General features: G+C 39.7%; 1 protein-coding gene across 4 annotated transcripts in view; it reads right to left on the bottom strand.

Moving 5' to 3' along the window:
• Positions 1–26,290, bottom strand: part of HTT (huntingtin) — a 4,811,037-nt gene that overhangs the window by 2,786,124 nt on the left and 1,998,623 nt on the right. For all 4 annotated transcript variants that reach the window (XM_044062924.1, XM_044062926.1, XM_044062925.1 and 1 more), the window contains one exon: positions 15,882–16,008. In XM_044062924.1, coding sequence (XP_043918859.1) covers positions 15,882–16,008 — 127 coding nt within the window. The remainder of the gene's footprint in view (positions 1–15,881; positions 16,009–26,290) is intronic.

The following is a 26,290-nucleotide window of genomic DNA, read 5'->3' as shown; positions in this document are numbered from 1 at the left end:
AAGATACCCAATTCAATCAAGCTGACGGGAAACTGCCCGTCTACTGTGGCAGGATCTTTCTGAATGTGGTACTTGGGAAGGAAGTGGGCTAGCTGGACTAAATCACAACCAGCAAAAATGAAGCAGTAATCCCATTAAATACAGCTGACAAAGTGCAGTGCTGGCTTAAAATATACTTATGTTTCAGTTTTTCTTCCAGTGGTTGCCTTGGATTTCAGTGCAGATGCACTACAGACCTCTGGCTAAAGTTACCAAACATTGAGCAGCTCCAGTAAACTGAGCTCAAACCCATGCAAACACAAGGCTTCTATAAAGGCAAATTTAAACAGCTTTAACACAACTGCCAATGGGAAAGCCCCAAATTGAGCTTTTCTCCAGCAATTCTCAACTCGCTACACACTTCTACCACAAGGGTGCAGGAAGCCCCTCTTAATGCAAGATGGCTGGTCTAAGACCTGCTTCTTTCAGCTTTTCCTGGTTAGGGGTCGCCACAGCGGATCACCTGTCCGCTCATGATTGGCAGTGGAGTTTTTACAGTGTCAAGTTGCCAGCCAGGCGCCCAACTTTCCACAGAAGGCACACACACACACACACACACACACACACACACACACACACACACACACACACACACACCTAGGGCCAATTTAGAGTGCCCAATCCACCTGCAGCATGTCTTTGGGATGTGGGAGGAAACCAGAGCACCCGGAGGAAACCCCCGCGACCACAGGGAGGACATGCAGACTCCGCACAGAAGGCACCCCAGCCGAGGACCGAACCGGAGAACCTCTTGCTGTGAGGCGACAGTGCTAACCACTGCACCACCGTGGCCGCCCTTGGTCTAAGAGCAATGATACTAAACAGTCTAGATTCAGCAGGTCTGACTCTAGCCTATGCTATGTAAGGCAAGGAAACAATTTCTAGATGAAAAGGAGTCACTTAAAAGTCAAAGTGAGAGTGTTCATTAGTATACTATTAGATGACCTGTACTGGTACCAATCTTAGCACAAACTGGCAGCTCTTTGAGCAGCTGTAAACAGGTTGAGACTATGGAGAGCAGTCCTTACAGAGGATTCTAAACTGGAGAGGTTTGCTTATATACAAGCATGGAGAACAGAGTTTGCACAATGTGCAAACACGATGCTTATATACAAAAGCAGGATGACAGACTTGTATAAAGTTAAACCCTCACGCCAGTCAGATAAAAACACAATAAACTACTGACCAGTAGATCCCACCTTTGATGAGTTGAACTTAGCTCTCTGCTCCCACCAGAGTGCAACAGAACCCTTCCAATGTAAAACAAACTGGCTTTGAGCTCAACTGCAGTAACAGATGCTCTACAACAGAAGTTGAATTTCTGCAATATCAGGAATCCTTGGAAATAAGTTCGTTACCCCTGAGAAATGTTCACAACACAAAAAAAAATTGCAAGACTTAGAAATATTTTGGCAGTCTCACTCAGAACAGCGTTTGTGGTATCAGAGGAGGTTAGGAAACATCTGTATATTGTTAAAAAAGCTAAGAGCAGTACACTAAAACAAATGTAGTTTCTTTAACAACTGCAAGCTGAAAACAGTGATAAATTCAACAAAATAAATAAATGCAGCACAGAACTGTTAAATATCACTGAAACAGTTAGAGCAAGTGCAGAAAATATATCAGCTTTCTAGGCCCAATGATTTTAGAAGCAATCCACATCTCGCAGTCACAGGTGTCCAAGCCTGGCACAAAGAAGTTCTGAATAAATATTAGTTTGAACCTGATAAATTCAGAAAAGTATATGTGGGCGATTTTTTTGGGTTGTGGAACACTTTGAAATTGTTTCAAGTCTTTTTAGGATAAAAAATAAAAATAAAACAAAGGCTGTAGTGGTAAACAATGCATCTATTCATGAATTGGCTCAGCAATAAACATATTTCTAAGGACATGCTAAGAAGTATTTAAGTGTGTGAAGAAAAAATAATTCAGTTACAGCAGCTAAGGATACATGGGGAAAAAAACTAACAAAAGATAATACAAAAATTGAGAAACTGGAAGCTCTTGATAATGGGCATGGATAGTACGATACAAGCAATGAAACTGTTTTAACCCCTTCTGTCTTATATACAGTGTTGCGGGAAAATATGTCTCATGGTTATTCTTCAGTAAATACACATTAACTTGCAGTTTCTTCACAAGTGAGTCAAATAAAATGTTTATGATATATTTATATCAAAGAAAATTTGAAGTACAGCTCTATGATTATGCAAGATACATTTTTTGCATAAGTAGTAGCCTTACATTTCAAACGTCTTACAACTGCGTTCTCTCTATTAGCAAATTATAGTGTACTGACACATAACTGTAGGCAAAGTAAGTGCTGAAGGAGTTAAGGGATGTTATACTATGTCATGCTCGATTGTACCATGTATCTTTAGAAACCAGATTAATTAACAGTACATTCCGGCATTCTCAGGCTGGGGGATGAGTCACTGCAAAGATGTCTGTAAGACAGTATGTACTAGTACTGAATGTTACAAGGTTGAAAGATAATACATTTTAGACCAGGTGGCCTATGTTTTAACATACATATTTGTAAAGTGTTCAAGTGAAGCTCTAAGAGAGAATCACGAGGGATGGGGACATTTTTAAATACACTGATTTATTGAAAGTAATGTAACATCAAATTTCTGCATGCATGAAATTGATAAGAAAAGTTATATCTGTACTGTTTTTTTTTCTTTGTTCTTGGAGACTGATCTGGAAATGTGAGTAGGCAGTCTCCCAGAGCTGCTTATGGAATAAACCAGTACTTTGCCCATCCTGAAGTGTTATTCTTGACTCAAGACTAAATGATAAAACTCTATTTGTGAACTTTAAAACTGGTGCCGTGACTCAGATTCTGCCTTTGGTATTGCTGCAGGGCAGTGTGGGATAAATTACAAGGGCCCAGAAAAGAAACTTCTTCTGTGAATTCTGTGCTTTTTTGTATGGGATAGTCAGAGATTCAGATACCCAACTATGCAGGCTGTGCAAAATGTCGCTGGAGTAAATGGGAAAAATGGATTTGTGAAAAATGTTTTTTTTCTCTCTCTCTCAGAGAAGTGTAGTTAAAAGAGTGGAATGAGTGAATAACTGTTTTGCTAAATTACTACGTTTGCTTGTTAGGTATATGTCAAGTAATACTGGGAGGACCCTACAAGAAATAAGGAAAAGTTTATTAATTTGTATGCTCACACAACAAAAAAGGAAAATTAAGACAAGGAGGCACTTTGTATCGAGGAAGGTACCCTCAAGACTAAAAGGTAAGAGGCATGAGAGGTGTTTTGTGTTGTTTAATGTATGAGTGAAAAGAGAGAAAGGGGGGAAAATGTTACATCAAGTTCATGAGCCTATAGCATGTTGGGATGTGTGTGTGTGTGTGTGTGTGTGTGTGTGTGTGTGTGTGTGTGTGTGTGTGTTGTTAAATCAAGTTCATGAGCCTATAGCATGTTGGGACATAGGAGTGTGTGTGTGTGTTGATAAATCAAGTTCATGAGTCCATAACACATTGGGACATAGCTGCAGGTGTGTGAAAGTATCCACAGACGGTCAGAAAGAGTGGTCAGTTCTGGACACAGAACCTATCCACCTCATTATCCCAAACAATGCTGGAGCTGTAAATGTTGAGCTCATGACAGGATGAAAAGGGTGTGCTGTGGGAAAAGGTTGATTAAAACCTTTCCTTTGTCACTGCACAACTACAAAACCCCTACCCTACCCTTCCTGAATGGTGTGTGAATTGATATAGTCATTTTTTCCTGAATTACCAGGATCCAGGATCTACAAGGTAAGTCTTAATAGGGAAAATGGGAAAAACGTTAAGCAAGTGGGATCAAATCCCTGTAAGGGGAACATCTGCATATTTTATGTATCACAATTATGGAAAAGGAAGTTGTAAGTATTTGAATGAGTTGTTTCAACTTACTAAAAATTGCCCTGTTGAAGTATTTAAATTAAATGGAACTTATGATAAGGACAAATTAGTGAAACTGAAAGGTATTTTGGAAGAAAAGAAAAATAAAGTAAGTGGGGAACAAATGGCAATCTTTTATTCTTGGTATACTGAAACTCTTAAAAGGAAAAAGGAATCCGCATTAAGGGGATTACAGGATGCTAATAAAAAGCTGCTGTAATAGGTAAAGGAAGTCAAGAAGGCAGTACAGACTAGTAAAATGGGATTTCTTTAGCCTGTCTTGGCAGGTCTGGAAGAAACTGGAGACAGGCAAAAAGCAGAGACTTCTGAAGAGGATGATAATCCTTCAGTAGCTACTGCACCCCCAACCCTATATGTACCGGTATGGGTGGCTCCTGTACAAAATTCTGCTGTTTCTCAGACACCTGCATTTCAGACAACTGTCCATTGGACACCAGGTCAGTGTGGTACTGTTGCATCTCAACCTAGTTCCCCTGTTCAACCCTCACTTCAGAGCAGGCATCTGCAGTGAAGGGGGTTTCTTCTTCTTCCTATTATTTTAAACAAGCTTCTACCTCTCCAACAGGAGCACTAGTATTTGACACCCCTGCGGCTCATCACACATGCTCCCATGATAGGGTAGGACAAGAGGCTACTGCTTCTGGAGAATCTTTTGGCACCTCTTACAGAAATTTTAGGTGCTAATAATAGAGAGCTTGTTCATCACCCTTGGAGCCCTGCTGATTTGCATATGATGTCAAAATGTTTTCCAAATATTAGAGAAAAGATCCATTAAGGTTTAAGGAGGAATTAAAAACTTTAATAAAATGATTCAACCCTACTTTAACAGATTTAAACCAGCTGCTTCGGGTAGTTACCTCAAATGAAATAAAACAGTTACTTGAAAAGGCTGAAATAACAGATTTTACTCTCACGAACAATGCACTAATAGACAAAAGGATAGTGTTGTTAAATAAAAATACAGAAGTGTGTCAAGTTTGGGCAGATTGGTATAAGATACATACATGTAAGCATAATAAAGGGGAAGCCCCTGCAGATTACTTGAGTCATCTCAAAGAAGTGTTTGCTAGACATTCAGGAATACCAGACCCAGAAGAAAAAGCTAAGCCAGCTATTGCCGCTGCTTTTGTAGAGGACTTGCAAGCCCCTGTACAAAATCAAATCAAACAAGTGCTTCTAGACTGGCAGGGAAAGGACTTGGAGTCCTTTTTAAGTGCTGCAAATCACTGTACTGAGTATTAGAAAAAAATGGAGAAAGGATACCGAGGATAAGCTGTTAACTTTTCAAATAAGGCAGCTAGAAGCTCCAAGGGGGCAGAGCACAGGCAGGGGAAGGGGGAGAGAAACTGCACAGTACTTAGTAAGAGAGCTGGTCAAGGGGAACAAGGTGTAGCAGAACACTAAAGAGGAGAATGCCCACCCAAGCAAATGCTGAGAGTCCAAGATACCTAGGCTGAATGGCAGCTGAATTATAAAAATGCTGGTTTTCCTCCACGACCTCCTCAAATTGGAAGGAGTCAGGAATCACAGTACTGACTATGTCAGAGTAATAAAACAGAAATAATTCTTGATCCTTTGCTGAAAGTAGATCAAAAGGGACCCCATATTAAGGTAAATATAAATTCAAAGAACATTCCTTTCCCGGTGGACACTAAAGTTAACTCAGATAGCCAGATACTACTATCAAAACAAAGTAAAGACAGTTGCAGTAACAAATGCTACTGTTACATATCCTGTTTCAGAACCTATACCCATTTCTTTAGGACCAATTGAAAAAAGGCATTATTTTCTTTTGAGTACTACTGCACCGGTAAATTTGCTAGGGAAAGACGTGTTATGCAAATTGGGTTGTACTATTTACTGTACACCAGAAGGGGTGTATTGGACATTTCAACAGAATCAGAGGTGGAAGTCTTAGCAGAAGCTGAGGAACAGTCTTTTGAAGGCATACAGACAGCTGAAAAACTATTGCAACAGGTACATGCTAACTTACAGGCTAAACATGCTAATAAAGTAGGTATATTAAAATCTGCAGAACCAGTAAAAATAAAATCAAATCCATCTAAACCTCTGTAGAGTTCCATAGTATCCACTAAAATCAAAAGCAGAGCAGGGATTTCAATAGCATGGTATTTTAGTTTAATTAATTGATCTGATTGTAGTGGATGTCTTTGTAAATACTTTAGTTGTTTTGTTGAATATTATAATAATACCTATTTTTAATTACTTGTATAAAATTGTTATGATATTTCTCTTATATGTTAAAACAATAAACCTGTTTTGAAAAAAAAAAAAAAAAAAAAAAAAAAAAAAAAAAAAAAAAGCAGAGCAGGGAATCAAACCAGTAGTTCAGTCCTTAATACAAGGAATAATAGTGACAGTTAAAGTCCTTGTAATACTCCTATTCTCCCTGTAAAGAAGCCATAAAAAGATTCTTCTAGTTTTTATCACAATTTGACAGCTGTAGACAATGCAGTATTTCCAACTTTTCCTGTGGTTCCAAATCATAGGAAGTTACTACGTTATTGGCCCCAAGGCCCTTACAAGCCTAGTCAAGAATTTAGCCCATGTTCCCACAACTCAGCACCCTATGTCACATTCCATCAACTGGATACAAAAGAAATGAAATGTTTGAGAACGCTGGGTCCATGGATTCCTGAGACGCTAGAGAACCACCAACAAAAACCAAACCTTGAACAATTTGGTTGTAAAAATTTGGCTGTAAAAATTGGTGTGTAATTTTACAACCAAACTGTTCAAGTTTGGCTTTTGTTGGTGGTTCTCTAGCGTCTCAGGAATCCGTTGACCCAGCGTTCTCAAACATTTTATTACACCTGATCGGGGAATAGTATTGAAGGCTTTGGCCAAGTCAAGGCAGGTGGTGTGCACTGTCTTCCCCTCTTCTATGGTCTTGGTGACTGTCTCAAAGAAGTTCACATTTAACAGGCATGACCTCCCCCTGACAGAACCAAACTTTGTGGGATCAAGTGTCTGGAGGATGCCAATTTCCTTGTTAATGATGTCCATGGTAATCTGCTCCATGGCCTTACAGATCAGGCTAGTTATGTTGATGGGTCTATAATTTCCTGGATCAGTGGATGCTCCGCCTTTGTGCAAATTCGACGACAGTTGCTGTCCTCCATTCAGCTGGGACGAAGCCAGTACTCAGGCTTTGGTTGAACAGGGTGCCTAATGGTGTAAGTTCCTGCCTGAGTTCATGTAGGATGGAGCCTGGGATGTTATCAGGTCCCATGGAGGCTGTATTTTTTGCCTTTGAGAGGGCAGTGATGATTTTCTCCCTAGAGATAAGGGGAGGTGGGCTGGTACTGGGGATGTCCTGCTGTACTGATGGGGGGGGGGGGGGGGGGGGGGGGCACAGAAGTGAAGTTTTCAGTGAACCTTTCTGCCAGCAGGTTGGCTCTATCTACAGCATTTGTGTATGTGGTGTCCTTGACCACCAGTTGTGAGCAGATCTGGGTGCTTCCCTTAAGACTGTGGATATATATATATCACCTACTAAAATCTAAAATCTGTCCTTGCCAAGACCCAACTTGATAACTTTCCACATACCCTATGTCATTCCCCCCCACCTTTTTTTCTTAAACTGTTTTTGACCAAATCAAGCCTGTTTTTTCTCCCCAAATCTCTGATACCTGCACTGAAAATTATGAAATTACACTGCTACCTAGTAATATAATACAGGTATACTGCCTTTTAATTTTCTTCTTTTGATTTGTCTAACATATCTATTGTGAAACCAATTTGTTCCTATTCAACACTATATAACTTTTTTCTCCCTTTTTTAAGTATTATCATCTATTTGTGTAAACTGTGCTTGTAAAAGATCTATTTAGTGATTGTATAACCTCTATTGTAAACTGCTGCATTTCTTGGAGCTTTTCTCCTCAGGTCTCCACTGAAAATGGGTCCCAAGCCCAGTTGGACTAACCCAGTTAACAAATGTCAATAAATAAAAATAAATAAATAAATATATGTGAAGAAGGCCTTATGATTGTCTTTAGTAGATGTGACCAGTTTGGATTCTAAGTCTGTTTTACAGGATTTCATTAGCGCTTTTATTTGCTTGTCCAGGCTAAGGAGAGATTGATTCCACTTAGGCACCTGCTCTTTTTTGGTCCTGGACAGCAAGTTTTTCTTTTTACTATAGAGTTTATTTATTGTACATGTCCACCAGACAGATTTACTCTTCCTTGAGGAGGATGATTTCATCCTGTCTGGTATTCCTGATTCCATGCAGCTATATAAATGCTCATATAGTACTTTGGTGTAGGTCTGGACATATGTGCCAGTTCCTATGGAGGGGGAGGGGGCTGTGAAGCTGTTTATACCTTCTCTCAGGAGGTTGTAATCAGCTTTGGAGAGGTTTGTTTGTTTGACCCTAGCTGGGGGGAGGGGGTCAGTGGAGATGGAGGCTTCGAAAGTGACTGCTTTGTGGTTGGATCTTACCAGGGATGATGACACTCTACGGATGCTAATATGAAGTCCAAGACATTTTCACCTCTTGTGGGGGTGTCAACCAACTGGTCCAAGGGATCTAGCAACAATACACAGTTGCATACCACCTACAGCAAAATATTTTTCTGTGATAGATCTGTGTTCAGCATTCTTTTCTACACCTATCCACCCTGAAAGTAAGTTTCTGTTTGCTTTTACTTATAAGGGACAAAATTATACATGGACATGGTTGCAACAAGGATACAATGAATCTTCTTCATTATGTTCCCTATTTTTAAAAAAGATTTGAGAGATGTGTCATTTCAATGTGGGTCTGTGTTAGTGCAATATGTAGATGATTTACTAACAGCAACTGATTCTTTTCAGTAGTGTTAGCAAGATACACTACATCTTTCAACTATTCTTGCAGAAAAAGGACACAAGGTGTCAAGAAAAAACTGTAGCTATCATCTCAGGTATGTTATCTTGGTCATCCAATATCTCAGGGTAGCAGGCAAATGTTACCATCTTGTACTAAGGCAATAGCTAAAGCCCCACATTCAACTACTAAGCATCAGCTTAGATATTTCTTAGGTATGACAGGATACTGCAGACAGTGGATTTCTAACTATGCAGAAATTGTTAAACCTTTGACAAACCTTTTAAAACAGAATACACCAGAGCCCCTCCCTTGGAATAATGAAAAGGAAAATTAATTTCAGAATTTAAAGCAAGCTTTAGCTACTCCCCCAGCTTTAGGGTTACCAGATTATGAAAATACTTTCATTTTATTATGTCATGAAAGAAATGGATTTGCTCAGGGAGTTCATGCACAGAAACATGGGGACAACTGTCATCCAACAGCTTATTATAGTACAGCACCTGATTCTGTTACAAAGGGATTTCCACCATATTTATGAGTGGTGGCTGCCGCTGCCATTCTAGTCGGTCTTGCACAATCACTGGTGCTCATGCATGATCTTATGGCAGCCGTACCTAATTCTGCATCATCCCTCTTACTTAAAATAAAAACTCAAGCCCTCTCGACTACATGTGTAACTAAATATGAACTTACACTTCTTTCTGCTCCATCTATTTGGCTCATATGCTGTCCTATTCTAAATTCTGCATCTTTGTCACTTACTGCTGAGGATAGTGAAGAGCATGACTGTGTGTGTGTGTGTGTGTGTGTGTGTGTGTGTGTGTGTGTGTGTGTGTGTGTGTGTGTGTGTGTGTGTGTGTGTGTGTGTGTGTGTGTGTGTGTGTGTGTGAAACTAATTATCTACTTCCTCCTAGAAATGACTTAAAGGACACTTCTATACCCAAAGCTGAGCTGGACCCATTTGTGGACGGTTCCTGCGGAAAAGGTCAAAATGAAAATCAGGTCGCAGGTATTGTCTGCACTAATAGTGATTGCTTCAACAAAGACTAGGGAGTATACATTTGGCCCAGGAGGCCGAGTTAGTGGCTCTACAAAGGGCTTGTGAGTTAGCCAAAGACAAAGTTGCCACTGTCTACACAGACAGTCATTATGCTTTTGGCATAGTACATGACTTTGGACAACTTGGAAAACAGACAGCATTTTTAACTTCAGCAGGAACTCAGATTACAAATTCTTTCTTTGTGAATGATCTTTTAAATTTTCTTTTGTTACCCAAAGAATTAGAAGTAGTTAAATGTAATGCCCATCATAAGGATATAGATATTGTTTAAAAAGGAAATAATTTGGCAGATCAAGCTGCTATGCAAGTTGTAGAAGGACTTTGTGCAAAATTTCATGTGATGTTATTACAAAAATGTAAAAGTGATGATGTGTTTGATTTTAAAAAAGTATAAGCTTTTGGTTGCATGGGTTTCTTCCCACATTCCAAAGACATGCAATAGGTGGATTGGACACTCTAAACTGGCCATTGGTGCCAATGTGTGTGCAAGTGAGCGGTACAGATGAACTACCATGGCAGGGCTAGCCATCCTGCAGTGTAAACCAAGGCTCAAGATGATTGTCACTGCTGAAGTGACACCTCGACCCCATGTGCAACACAGAAAAGGGGGTTGAGGATGGATGTATGGATGGAAAGATCAGCTTTCCAAGCTGAAGCATCACAGGGGAAAGTTTTGAGGTGGCTTAAAATTGGATACAGAAAATCCACCAATGGATTATGGTGACATCTGGACGGCCGACTGGTGCTGCCTGCCTCCTTGCTACCTTACCTGGAAACAGTACATCATTTACCAGTCCAAGCAGGTAAGACAGCATTATTTAATCAAATTACCGAAAGCTGGTATGGCCCTCATGGCTCCTCTTTGATACTTCAGTACGTTAAGAATTATACAGTATGGCTAGAACATGATGTTAGCAAAAATGCAAACATTAGGGCTGCATGCTTACCACCACTTTGGGGAACCTTTGTAAATGTGCAGCTGGACTTTGTTCAGATATCAATGGTCAGTAATTTACAATTTACATTGGTGGTGGTTTGCATGTTTTCTGAATAGGTGGAAGCTTACCCATGTCATAAGGCAGATTCTGTAACAGTTGTTAAAAAACTTGTATTTAAATTTATACCTAGATTTGGTGCACCTTGTACTATCAACAGTGATCAGGGAACTAATTTTAACAATTTCTTGATTAATTAGAGAGTTATGCAAGATTTTTAATACTAAGTTGAGTCTTCACTGTCCCGATCATACCCACAGTCATCTGGATTAGTAGAGAGGGTTCATAGGACCCTTAAAAATAAGATTTTGAAGATCTGTGCTGAGACAAACCTTAAATGGCCAGAGACACTTCACTTAGCATCAATGAGTATGAGGAGTACAGGAAATGCTACAAGGAGATTGAGTCCCTATGAGATAATAATGGGGAGACCCATCTCCCTTCCAGGTAGCCCCCATGTCAAACTAACTCTAAAGGATGATGCTATATTGTCTTACTGCACAGAACTTATTAATTTATTGCAGCAGTACCACAAAGCTGTATGAAAAGCTTTTTCTCAACCTTCTGACCAGCCCTGTCACCAATTGCGGCCTGGTGACTGAGTTTATGTTAAAACCTTCCAGAAAAAAAACTGTTTGAGTCTGAAGTGATAAGGCCCTTTTCTAGGTGCTGCTCACAACTTTTACTGCCATTTACTGTGCAGGACTACCAAAGTGGATCCATTCTTCACATTGTAAGATAACTTGCCGATCCAGACAAATCATCTTTGTCAGCAAAGGAAGACTGAAGTGCAAAGGACAAATCATCTGCCCAAGTGAAGGATTAAAAGAGAAAATCAACTCAGACAACAGTCCATGATGAATCCAGTGATGAAAGGTACTTTTGCTTTCATTTGTTGCTGTTTCTTTTTATAAACTGGTCAAGAGAAAATAGTTTCCTGTTGGTTCTTCGACAATACACTGTACACTTAAATGCGACAAACTGTTGGGTGTGTTTGCATATACCTCATCATTCTAAGGCAGACATTCCCATGATTCCAATCCCTGCATCACGGGTGACATTTGTAAAGGATCTTAGGAACACTAATCTAACTTAGTGTAATGTAACTGACTTTTCAAAGGCTGTGTTTCTTCAACTTGCAACCAGAAACCATGGAAATAAATGCTATGCCAAAAATGGAACTGTACCAGTGGGAACCAGCAAATGCAATGAAATTAGACATGAAAGCGTGTTAAAATTTTTACACTTAAAAAGCTATTACAGGGTGCATGGCATGAGCATAATAGGGGGATTTTGCTAAATTTGTTGTGATCATGCCTACGCCCAGTTGCCTACAAACTGGTCTGAATGTTGTTTTGTGGGTATATTACTCCTGCTATTCAACATTTCAAAAACCCACCAGCAGGCAGACTGAGAAATAAACAGGCAATTCACAGGGCAGAGCAAGTATTTTCAGGCTTTACTCCTGGGTATGTAGAGTGAAGGACAACGTTCAAAATTACCATGCTTGCTCAAATTCTTCACGAGCGTAGAAAACCATACTCCACATCACATGAGGATGGCAAATCAAGAAATGACTAAAATTCAAACTGTAGTATTACAAAAATGGCTGTCACTCGACATTATGCTAGCTGCCAAAGGGGGTCATGTGCCCTCATAGAAAGTTGTTGTTCTGATATTATACTAGTGAATGTCATAAAGAACAAGAAAAATTGGCCAGTTTCATGGAACAGAGGGTCAAGGACCTGGACAGCACATCTAAAAGTGGACACTTTTTAAATGGTTAGGCAGTGCATTTGGTAACCTGGGAACTAGTATATTACAAGGTATCATTACAATAACTGGTATTACTTGTTTTATTTGTTTTACCATTTTCTGTTCTAAAGGCTGTAATTACAAAATGCTTAACCTCACCTGCACATGCAATGCCACTTTTAAAAGCATCTTATAATGAACTTAAGCTAAATAAAATTTTAATCACTGTAGATGATGAATGCTATGATGCTGAAACATATTTTATCAAGTTAAAAAGAATTAAAATATAATTGTGTGTGTTGTGTGACACACAGTGTCAAATGGGAAGGACTGCTATGGAAAAATATTATGTCTCATTGTTATTATTCACTAAATACATATTAACTTGCAGTTTCTTCACAAATTTGTCACATAAAATGTTTATATGTTTATCCATCTATCCTCAACCCCTTTTCCCATTTTTGCATATATGCTTATGTCAAAGAAAATTTGAAATAAAGATCTTTGATTATGCAAAATATATTTTTGTATTAGTAGTAGCCTTACATTTCAAACACCTTACAACTGTAGTCTCTCTATTTGCAAATTATAGTATACTGATTGATAATTGAAAGCAAAAATAAGTGCTGAAGGAGTTGAGATGTTATGTTATGTTTAATTGTGCCAAGTATCTGTGAAGACCAGATTAATTAACAGTACACTCTGGCCTTCTCAGGCTGGCGGATGAGTTGTTGCAATGATGTCTGTAAGACAGTGCGTAGTGGTACTGAATGCTACAAGGTTGAAAGATACATTTTAGACTAGGTGGTCTATGTTTTAAAATGCATTTTTGTGAAGTTTTCACATGAAGCTCTAAGACAGAATCACAAGGGATGAGGACATTTTTAAATACACAGAATTTGTGGAAAGTAATGTAACGTCAAAGTTCTGCATATATGAAATTGATAAGAAAAGGCATCAATGTAGAGTTTGTTCCTTTGTTCTTGGAGACTGATGTGGAAATCTGAGTAGGCAGTCTCCCAGTGCTGTTTATGGAATAAACTAGTACTCTGCACATCATGAAGTGTTATTCTTGACTCAAGACTAAAAGGTAAAACTCTACTATTTATTTGTGAACTTTAACAATAGGTCCGACTGTTTTTTTATCAACCAGAGAAGCTGCAGACAATTAATCAAATATTGAAAGAATATATCTTGGCAATAAAGAGGGTGAAAGTTAAGCGGGATAAGCTGGTTGATACTTCCCACAGAACAAGATGGTCTAGGAATACCTAATTTGAAATGGTACTTTGGAGCTATACAGTTAGGGTTAATATACATACCTCAAGCAGAAAGTGATAAGGCAAAGTGGAAAGAAGTGAAGAAGCAGACAAACTAGGACTATGGATGAAAATCCTTAAAATGAACAAGAACAGCCACGCAGAATGCTATATTCATAAAGTAGCACAAAATATTCTAAGAACTAAACCAGCACATAAACAGGGAAAGAATTTACCAATAGGGATAACTGCAAGTAGGCGTACAGAAAATAGTTGTGAGGGAGCTATAATTTACTGGAGGAAATTTGCAAAGGAACCATGATATTAGGAGGAAATTGTACACGAGAAAAAGATTATGGGATGAGGCTAATCAGATGCTTGGACTGCATATGTTAGAGATCATCTTTCCTATAAGGGATTAACAAAAGCGTACAGGCAAAGAGAACGGGATGGGGAGTGCTGAGTGAAATACCAGCACTGATGGTGTTTTTACCTGAGTTTAGAAGAGAAGCCATGATTAAAAAAGGATAATTAGCAGGGCATACAAAGCATGTTATGACAACTGTAACTATTAATCAAAGAAGGATAGAAAAGAATGGAAAGGCAATTTACAAATGAAGAATGGAAGGAAATATGCACAGTTCCTGGGTATAAAAGTCCAGAAGGTTAAGGACTTTTGCATGAAGTGTTTGTAAAGGTATTTTTATTTTCCAAATAGGCTTCAGAAGATTTTCCCTTAGGCAGACAGCAAATCAACATGTGTGATGGAAAAGACAGAAGTAAATGGGAACATGTTTTCTGGTAATTTTATTTTATTTATTTTTATTTGCAGTTGGTTTACCAGGATAGTCCATTGGGCCAAAATGAACCCGTTTTCAATGGAGTCCTGGGGAGAAAAGCTCCAAAACAAAATAGGTTACACTAGGTTATTCATAATAGTTATACAAATTATACTATTATGCAAAAATTAAAGATACAAGAAAAACAATTTCAAGTATTACAGCAACACTAGAGTTAATGCAGACTAGTGATAAAATTAATGGATAATACAGACTAAAAGGTATATTGCACGAAAGTACTGAGAAATAATAACATATTAGGAAGCATTGCACGAGAATACTGAGAAATAATAACATATTTGGAAGCATTTTACGAAAATACTGAGAAATAACAACATGTTAGGAAGCAAACACTTAAGAGGTGTGGCCTAGTGCATTCTTTCCAAATATCATAGGAATAACAATAAGTATGAGTTAGGGGTAAATAACAAAAAAGTGCAGGAGGAAACAGGGAAAGAAGGAAGATGGAAATTGCAAGTGTTAGTTATGTTGGAATATAACAAGCTGTAAGTTTTTAAACTCTCCTTACAGAGTACCTTGATGGAAATGAACTGGGAGGAAATGGTTGTAACTAAGGAAATGACTCCTGTAAACTCAGATAATCTGAATTGTTTAGACATGGTAAGGCCTTACTAAGTTTTATGCTATCGGCTTCCCAAAATGTAATTACTAGGAAATGGAAATAAAACTCTAAACCAACTCTAACTACAGTAGTGAATACTGTAAAATATAAATTAGATGTGAAATCTTCAGAAAATAAGAGAGTAAACATTTTAGAAATAAAATTAATTCATAGGGGAGGAGGGCAGGGTCAGAGACATCTGATTAAATACACCAAGGCTCATTGCCAAGATTTTGGGCACTTAAGATGTGCACTAGGGCTTAAAACAGACAACCCGGATTCCCAGAGTGGGAATGATGGCTCCCATTGCTACCAGCTTGCTCAACTCTTCCCCTCTGGGAAAGAGTAGGGCACAGCAATCTTACCCCTGGGGAATAAATGTGTTTTGACAGTGGAGACAGGCAGGCAGAGCCTGGCATTAACATGCTCAGGCCAAAAAGAAAACAAAAGAAAAAAAAGGCAAATTTTAAAGATCAACCTTATACATTACATTCAAAATAAAGAAAATATGTCCATGCACTGGAGAAGTCTGTAGTTTTGAGTCCACTCTGCTTACCTGCATTTGTTTCACTGGTCTTTTTGGGGCTAAGGGGTGCAGCAGCTTGTTCAACAGGCTCCTTCTCTTTACCCTTCCTCCTAATAGGGCTCAAGGATGAAGTATTAGCAAGAGATTGTAAGCTTCCCTAAAAAAGAATAAAATATGTGCAGATCATTGCTTGTGAAACAGTTTTAACCTGCTTCTGATTGCCCATTCAGAAAGCATTAATAAAATATTCATTTTCTATAAAAGGCTCCCTACATTGCATTCTCATACAATAAAAGTAATGTAACAACATTTAGATATTTTAATACATCCTTTAAAAAACAAGTTTATTGCCAACATGAACATTATGTGCAACCAATATAAGATAACTCTACTGACTATATATGAAGTGTTTATTTCTCTTAAGAAATCCTTTTTTAAGAGAAAGTACAGTTGTGTACACTTACCATAAATGTAGATGTTCGAGTGTATTCACTGTTGCAGTCATCACATTTGGATTATCTGCTTGCAGTAGCCCTCAGTCGGCCAAATTACCAAAGTCTTGGGTCCTGCATCGGTTGCTGTCTCATCTTCCGTGACGTCAGGTAGTCAGGGGTATAAAGCATGCAGCCAACACCATTACATCAGTTTTTCTTACCCCAGATGTCAGGTGCCCCCCTAAGGGGAAGCAATTAAATATATATATGCAAGGTTATACCGCCAACAAAAAAGCAAATACACCAAAAAGCTTTTAAGCATAGTAAAAGAGAATAGATGTATAGCCAAAAGAAGTCAGGGGCTGGAAGGAGGGTAACCAGGACTGCAACAGTGAATACACTCGAACATCTACATTTATGGTAAGAGTACACAACTGTACTATGTTCTTCGTGTTTCACTGCTGCAGTCATCACATTTGTGTAGGTGCCCAAAGCTAAGGATGGGAAGAGGAATTTAGATAGCATTAGGACCAGCTATAATGCCCTGCAAGACTGCAGTAGCAAAGCCAGCTCTGGATTTAAAGAAAATTGGCAAATGATAATGCTTGGTGAAAGTATGTACAGAACTCCAGGTAGCAGCTTCTAGGATGTCTCTGGTAGGAACACCTCTGAGAAAAGCTGTAGAGGTAGATGCACCCCTGGTTGAATGTAGTCTGACCCCTGTGGGATAGGTTTTCCATGGTGCTTATAGCAGAAATGAATGCAATGGCCTAACCATTTAGAAATGGTTTGCTTTGAAATAGCCTTCCCCTCTGCCCTTGCAGTAAATGCCACCAGCAGTTGTTCAGATTTCCTTTGAAGTTTAGTCCTGTCCAAGTAAAATCTAAGTTGTCTGTGCACATCTAAGGAGTGCAGTATCCATTCCCCTTTGTTCTGTGGATTAGAAAAGAAGGTAGGCAAACAAATGGATTGATTAAGAGCCACATTGGATACTACCTTGGGCAAGAAGGAGGGATTGGTCCTGAGGGACACCCTGTCTGCATGAAAGATGATGAAAGGCTCCACTGCCATAAGGGACTGTAATTCAGATACCCTTCTTGCTGAAGTGATTGCTAAAAGGAAGGCTGTTTTCCAAGAAAGGAATTTTAACTCTGCACTTGCAGCTGGCTCAAAAGGAGGAAGAGTAAGTTTTTCCAATACAAAGTTAAGGTCCCAGGCCAGAGTTGGGGCTCTCCTGGGTGGTATTAAGTTTTTGGCCCCTCTAAGGAACTGTTGAGCAGTGGATGAAAGAAGAGGGGTGTGTTCTGTGTTGTAATGAGCTGAAATGGCTGAGGCATGAATTTTGATGGAGGAAAAAGAAAGGCCCTTGTGAAGCATCTCAGTTAAGTACTGAATAATCTGAGGTAAATTGGGTGCTGCTATGCCCATCCCCTGAGTTTGGTTCCAGGCACAGAATCTTTTCCATTTTCAGCATAAGATTTTCTAGTACTAGGCCTCCTTGCCTCCAAAATTACATCTAACACCTGTTTACTGAAGGATGGTAACGGAGAGATTACGTACTTAGCCAGGCTGCCAGGTTCAGGGTTTGAAGTTGAGGGTGCAGAATCTGGCTCTCCTGCTGTGACAGCAGGGTAGGGGTCTGAGGCAGGTGCCATGGAGCCAGCAGTGACACACTGCGCAAGAGGGGGTACCAGTGCTGGCGTGGCCAGTCTGGTGCAATCAGTATCGTCCTTGCTTTGGCCTGTTAGATCTTTAGTAGTACTTTGGAGAGGAGAGTCAGAGGAAGAAAGGCAAAAAAATGATAGATTTTTCCAGCTGAAGGACAGAGCATCAACTTTCCAAGCTTGTTTGTGGGGAGTCCTTGTGCAGAATTTGCCCAATTGGTAGTTCTGGGGGGAGGCAAACAGGTCTATATTCGGGCACCCCCATTTGTTTATCAACATGTTGAAAGTCTTTGGTTCCAGTTTCCACTCGTGTTGGTCCATGAGATTTCTGCTTAGTTTGTCTGGCAGTGTATTTAGTTTTCCTGGCAGGAATTGAGCCTGTAGATGCAGTTGGTAGCTCAAGGCTGTGTTCCACAGAGCCATGGCTAGTCTGCAGAGGGGGTATGAATGGGTACCCCCTGCTTCTTTATGTACCACAACAATGGTGTTGTCCAACTTTACCATTAATTGTCCTGGAAGAATGTGGTCCTTGAAAGCTATCAGAGCATTCTGTACAGCTAACACTTCTTTTTGATTGATATGCAGGTGCATTTGACTTGGGTTCCATTTGCCCTGAATGCACTTCCCTGCCAGATGAGCCCCCCATGCATAGTCTGATGCGTCTGTTGTTAGGGTTTGGGTGGCAGGGGGTAGAGTGAATGGTAGTCCCTTGTTTTCGTGGCAGGCCTCTGCCCACCAGAGGAACTCTTAACTGTAAGCAAGGTAGGATAGGAATCATTGCTTCTAGATCCTGAGAATGTTGACACCATAGACTTTTTAGATACCATTGCAGTTTCCTCATATGCAGTCTTGCATATGGAATTAGTAGAATGCAGGAGACCATGAACCCCAAGGCTTGCAGTATTTGCCTCGCAGAAAGCAGGGTTTTTGTGGCCATTAGTTTGACGCAAGTTGTCAAATGAATTTGTTTGTCTGGCGTGAGGAAAGCCATCTGGGAAGTTGTGTTCAAGCTTGCTCCCAGGAATATAATTTGCTGACAGGGTACAAAATGTGATTTCTTTTCGTTTATGGTGTACCCCAGACAAGTTAGCACTTTTTGTACAAATGCCAGATGATTCAAAAGTATGTCCTGGCTTTCTGCCTGAATTAGACAACTGTCCAGGCATGGGTATATTTGAATATTTCTTTGCCTGCAAAATGCAATGGCTGGAGCTGGACACTTTGTGAATACCCTGGGTGCAGTAGATAAGCCACAGGGCAGTGCAGAGAACTGAAAGAGCATGTAGCCTGCTTTGAAGCATAGGTATGCTCTGCAAGATTCCCTGATTGGGATGTGCAGGTAGGCTTCCTTTAAATCCAGTGTTGCCAACCAGGCATTCTTGCCTAGCATAGGAAGCAACTGGTGGAGAGTTAGCATCCTGAATTTTGGAATCACCAAAAAAGTGTTTAGAACAGAAAGGTGGAAGTGAAATCTGTATCTTTGGGAAACTATATTTAAAACCCATTTGTCCTGGGTAATGAGTTCCCAGTTTTTGGCCTGCAGAGCAATTTTTCCCCCTTAAGGAACAGTCAGTTGAAAAGTGCTTGGAAGTTTTAAAGTTAAGTCACTGAGACTGCTTACCATAGGGGGGATTCTTACTACTCCCTGATTTGGAAGTGGGAGCCCCCCACAGCTTAGTCCTGTGTGTATCCTGGAACTGAAGCCTGGGTGTTCTCCTGGTTCTGGGTTTGGACTGAGAAGGCCTGGAAGAGGCAGGAAAGGACCAATTCTTAGAGGGCCATTGCCTACTAAACCTTGAAGGCTGTATTTGTAGGAAATCTTTAAACGTTTGCATAGATTCAGCTTTTTCCTCCATCTTTTTAAGAACTTCTTCTGCTTTATTGCCAAACAGGCAGTCCTGATTTAAGGGAGCATCCAGCAATTTAGCTTTAACATGATCTGGCAAAGATTGCTCCTTAAGCCAAGCATGCCTCCCAAGTACAGACCCAGTGACAGCAGCCCTGCAAGATGCCTCTAGTGAATCAAAACCACATTGCAAAGTATGTTTTCCAACCTGTTCAGCAGAATGCATTAAATCCTGTAAATCCTTATTTTCAGCACAGCCAGGAATCAACATAATTTTCTGTTTAAGCAATCCAATAATATGCTGCTGATACTTTAACATATGAAACTGGCAGTTTAAGGCCCTTATGGCCAAGGTTGCAGAAGTGTATACCTTCTTACCCCATCTATCCAGTGCCCTGGAGTCTCTATCAGAAGGGGTAGGATTTTTGGCAGTAGTAGCCTTAATGTCCTTGGGTTCCTGTGAAATGGTCTCAGGGTCTGCAGTAGGATTTTTAAAAAGGAACTTGTGAGAGTCAGGAACCCTGTAATATCTATCAGGTTTTCTGGGAGCAGGAGGTAGAGAATCAGGGGCCAAGCTAGATTCCGAAAAGGCATCATCTACAATGTCTAGTACAGGAGGGATAGCTAAAGGCCTGTTGATGAGGCAGCAGTAAGAAATCCCTAAGCCTCTTTTTAGAATCAGAGCAATCCCGGCTTTCCCAGCGAAAATGCTCCCTAAGAGTATGCAAAGTTTCACCAAAAGAGAAATCTTCTGGGGGGGGGGGTTTAGAGGGAATAGAGTCCTCTGCATCAGAATCATCATAGGTAGATAAGGGTAAATCCTGGTCATCAGAGGAAACAGAAATTTCAGTATCCTGGTCAGAAGTATCATAAGCAAATTCAGTCCTAGGTCTCTTAGAAGGGGAAGGTTGGCTTCCCCTGATTAAAGTAATAAGGTCTTCAGCCATTCTTATCATTTGTTTTTCAGGCATAGAGGCCTGACCATGTGGTCTGGGCATCGGTTTTCTAGGCATGGATCGAGTTTTAGGCCTTGAAGAAGAAGATGGCGTCAGTTTAATATGCAAGTCAGTAGGCCTGAATACACCCTCAGAAGCCGGTGCCTGCACAGCAGCTCCGGACCCATCCAAGGTCGAGACATTGCAGGTTCCACAGTTGAAGCATCTCGTGGCATACCGGACTCTGAATGGGCCTCAGTAGAGCCCTGCAAATCTAAAGTAGCAGGTATCAGAGGTTGCAAAAGCGCCTCACTGAATACCGGCAAACTGGCGACTGGCTTAAGGGAAGAGTCGTCGGCAGCTTTAGATCTAGGCAGCCTGTCTCTGTCTTTATCTTAGCGTTTTTTCGGAATGTCGGTAGTCGGATAGCTTACCGAAGACATATCTGGATAATTGAACCAGAGTACCAAAATATTTAGAAGCGTAAATATACAGACAACGAATAGTTTGTTGCTTAAATAAGGCACAAAACCGACAGCGAGGTACGTCATGGTCAGGGCCTAGGCAAGGAATACAGTACGAATGAAAATCTTTATGAGGTATTTGCTTTCCACAAGAAATACAATTATTGACTTTTACTGACATCAGATGAGAGCAAGAAAAAGTTTCCCCAATGGGGTACACTTAGCTTTACTTGAAGACTTCGGTTCTGAAACTCGAAAATGAAAATTTCAGGAGTCGGCCGACTGGCACTTGCGAACTGCTTCTGCTTCGGGCACTGCACGGCAAGAAAGACTGATGTAATGGCGTCGGCTGCATGCTTTATACCCCTGACTACCAGACATCACGGAAGATGAAACAGCAACCGACGCAGGACCCAAGACTTTGATAATCAGGCCGACTGAGGGCTACTGCAAGCAGATAACCCAAATGTGATGACTGCAACAGTGAAACACGAAGAACATCTTCATCTATAGTTAGTATATATTCTAAAGACCATTACGCTCCTTAGTTGCTATTTCACTGACAAAAGGTGATATCTACAGGCTAATAGGCTCTTCGTTGCTATTTCAGTGACAAAAGGTGATATCTTCCCAATAAGTAGAAACAGTGATTCAAACTCAGTACCGTAATCTTCATAGATTAACTTTAACTGTTACTAAGTTATGAAATGAAACATCCTTGTGAAAGAAGACCCATCAGTTAACAAGTACATCTGAGTAATGTAGGTAGCCCTTATGTAACTCCCACACCCCTACACTTACCCCTTTCTTACCCTTTTCCCTTGAAAGCCTCTTTCAACCATTCTGATGACTGCACTATACCTCAGTCACACAATCGCACTTCCAATCTCTGTTGTCTTCCTCAATGTAGTATTTGCTCAGCTTTGTTATTAACCATTCCTGCTTCAGCAACTACCAATGACCCCAACCCCAAAACAGTTCTTCAAACTCCAACCCTTCCACTTGCCTCTTCACAACTTAACATGAGGTATACAATTAATAACTTTCCAACTTTCTTTATTCTCTGCTTCTGTAATGCATAGGATCAACTTTCCAAAGTAAGCATCATTTACAGGTTCCCCAAAAATATGATAAATATATATTTTCTTATTACTCATCTAATTTCTCTACTTTCCAGCCTTGAGACAGTCTCTCTCTCTTATTTTTTTTAATAAGTTAAAGCGTAATAAGCAAAGGACAAAGGATGGAATACATTCTTAATGCAGTTAACGTAATGTGGACCCTGGAATCATATCAGATGCAGAACAGACTAGCACAGTCACAAGCAGCTGTGCATTAGACGATCATCTTCAGAATACCTTTTATCTTAATGCCCAAAGATAGTCTAAGACATACCTCTCAACCTGTAAGAGAAAGAAACCTAGACAAAGCCTAAAATATTGTGCAGACAAAGACCCAAAATCAGGGACATTTTTTAAATATTGTTCTTTTAAGCTTAGAAAGTTGCTAGAATAACAGGTTCGGTATTACATGCACTTTATGAAGGATTTGAAGTCTGAAACTCAAACATATAGCACTATTTATTGACTTCACTCCTCAGTGATTTATGAGAAAATGACAAACATTATCAGGGACAGACCGAATAACAGGAGGCAAAAATCTGGACACACTGTGAAAATCTGGACAGTTGAGAGTATGGTCCAAGATGACCAACGTTTTTTTTTTGTGTACTTTTTTATCCAGTTACCTAACAATCAATTATCCCATAACTGAATGCACACTCATTCCCCTTTAGGGCAACAACTGATCACAGAACACAATCATTGTAGCCATAAGGATTTTCTGATAAGTGTCTTAAGTCAATACACTTACTAGCTGACATGAGTGCTCAATTGTGTAAGACGCAGCTGTAACTCCCCTCCCCCTTTCCCAGTACTGCACATGCAACTCCATAACCTGCCTGGAAACACACATACCCAGTACTATGCACTGTACTCTTGAATTCTGCAGACTGGACCACTCCTCCCCTCTGCATTGGTAAGCCAGTTTTGGTCACACTCGACTCCCTCCCTGGTTAGCTTGTCTAGTACCCAGGCCACTACTTAAACATGGGTCAACTGGATTGTAGTCAGTGCTTCTTCCCTCTACACCATGTAACCAACTAGTGAAGACCTACGTTTGACCAAAGATACAGGTCACAGTAATGTTAACAGTCCTTCTACTGTTACTAAAATGGGACTTTAGCACTTAACCAAAAAACCCCTCTGAAACTACACAATTTATGCAAATAATAAATGTAAAAAAATATTTTCAGCTGAGTTCCCAAAGAAAGTTTCATATGAAAAGACTAAAACCTAACATCTGTCCTAGCGTAGAGCAACAACATTACATGCCTACACTAAAACCCTGCTTGGCCTCTCAAGTTATATGCCACTTACACTAGTTTCAATGAAATGAAAAAAAAAATTTAATAACACTTTTCATTATTGTGTACATACAATCTCCATCTTAACTTCATTTACTCCCATATACTACAGCATACACTTTTTTTCAAATCCCACTGACCTACCTATTTTAGTCATCCACTTTTTTATGAACAAGAACCATTTTATTAAATTATCACATATGACACAGGCAATCTCACATTTACACAAATGAAACCAAACCATACTGTCACAATTCCAGCTGCAAACATCACACATTACAAACCATGTCGACACAATAGCAGTTGCAAACATATGTCACTTACAATCTATCCAGTCACTGTCAGTCAAACATTACATAGCTCATTCAAGTCCTGCCTTCTTTTAAACCTTGTTCCTCCTCCCACAATTCCCATTTTCTTTTATGTAATTTGCTCCAACCCTTTTCTAAAGATCCCAGTTCCAGTTGTTTTATCACTTTTACTATATTCCCTACTTCTAGTAAAGTTGGTTTAGATTTTGATTTGCATTATATAGTAATTGCTTTTTTGGCAGCCACAATAATTAGACTCAGCTAGGCAATTCTGATTCTGTGTCATAGCTCAAAAACATTTCTTTAGTTAAATTTGCTAAACCAGTATCTCTGACAGAGTGGTCTGCAAGGAATCTTTAAAGTCTGCCAGCTCATTACATTCCCAGAAAATATGTTCCCAAATAACTTTTTCTTCTCCATCACACCTCCAACATTTGTTGTCTACCTGACAAAAAAGTCTTTGGAGTCTACTTGGGATATAAAAATACATACGCAAATACTTCCAAGTAAAGATCCTAAATCTTCTAGACTTTGCTGCATATTTCGGAGACATACATATATCCCCCAATGTTTTTTGCGAACTGCTTATCCAATCTCTCTTCCCAGTCCTTTCTAACCTCCTCTGATTGATTCGTAATAGTTATCATGCAATATTTTATTATCTCTAATAATCATTCCTTTGTGACAGCAACTTCTGTTCTAGATTCTACTAAAAACTCTACTAGTGCTGGTCTTTCATGCAGGACCCTCCTATTTCTTTCTCTTTGCATATACACTGGTGTCAGTCCTTGATATGGAATACAATCTCTAACCTGCAGTCCAAATACATTTTTGGCATCTTCCCATTCTATTACCTTTCCCTCTCTAGTTATTTGCTTCCAATACCTCGGTTCTTAAGCCAGTTTTCTCCAGCAAATTCCAGCCCCCTCTTGTCTACTGTCTGTATCTCTAATTGCAGTCATACCTATCAGCAGAATCTCCTCCTTTCTCAATTCCCCTCTTGGCTTAGTCCTTAGAATATTTTCTGATACTTTATGAACATAATATTCTGTATGATTATTGTTATTCAAGGTCTCCATCCAAAATCCCAGAGTCTCCTTGTTTCTTGAGCTTCTCCCCTGTTGCATCATCAAACATTTCCACTATGAATTACAGTTTTCTACCTGTGCTATGTACAGGAGCCTTAACTGTGTTGCTCTGAAATGCCCCTGCAAATCGGGTAATCCCAATCCGCCTTGTTCTGTTGGAAGGATCAGTTTTTCCCACATGACTCTTGCCTTCTTCCCCTCCCAGGTAAAATCCTTCAGCTCTTTATTAATTGCTATCAATAAAAATCAGTAATTACTGATTTTTATTGATCCAGTCTGGTTTTGTCATCTTGTGGAGTCTGTGACAGTCAGCGTTCATGTTGCTGTGGTTTTGTGTGGTTTGTTGACTGAACGCTTCATTTATTCTATTAATTGCTATCCATAACTTCTCCTCTGGTAGATAAAAATATGCCTCATCTGTGTATAAGACTAATGGGACTAAAAACATGTTAACTGCTTCTAGCTTATTATCGACATTCATATGAGAGAGCTTCCATTTTCTCAGTTTTTGTATTATCTTTTAAATCTCTTCTCACATATCCTTAGCTGCCACACCGGAATCATTTTTAATCCACACTCCTAAACACTTCATTTTATCATGTCCCCATATATATGGATATTGCTAAACTAATCCGTGTGTGGGTACATAATTTACCTCTATTGCCTTTGTTTTAGCTTCATTACTTTTGTATCCCGAAAAGATATGAAATGGTTTCACAATGTTTCCCAACACTGTAATGTCCCTTTCTAGTTTTATCAGGTATAAAATAATATGCTCTGCAAACAGAGACATCTTTTCTTGACTACCCTTATCAATTATATCCTTGAATTTCTGAGTCCTTAATTTTCTTTGCCAATGGTTCTAAATATAATGTAAATAATAAAAGGGCATGAGAACACCCATGCCTAGTTGTTCTTCTCCTCAAGCAGAAATCAGCAAAGAGGACCCACCCACTTTAATTTTTGCCTCTGATCCCTCATATGTCCTCCTCATCAACCTTATAGGATCACAGGACGTTACTAGGCTATTGGCCCTGAGGCCCTTATAAGCCTAGCCAAGAGTTCAGCCCATGTTCAGACAAGTCAGCACTCTATGCCCCTGTCCAGCATGTATTCTCACTTTCCCATCCAGTTATCCAGGTTGCACTTAAAAAGAGATAATGAGTTACTCTTGCTTGACATGGAGAGGGAGTCAATTGCACAGATGGGGGAGTCTCTGGGACACAAATCTGTCCCGCCAACAAGTCCTATTGATGTCATAGACCAGGTTGA

The sequence above is a fragment of the Protopterus annectens genome, chromosome 2.part1 (assembly GCF_019279795.1).
Source record: "Protopterus annectens isolate FY-2018-M chromosome 2.part1, PAN1.0, whole genome shotgun sequence".
Classification (NCBI taxonomy): Eukaryota; Metazoa; Chordata; order Ceratodontiformes; family Protopteridae; genus Protopterus; species Protopterus annectens.
Note: the sequence above shows the minus strand (reverse complement) of the source record. Positions and strands in the feature narration are given on the sequence as shown.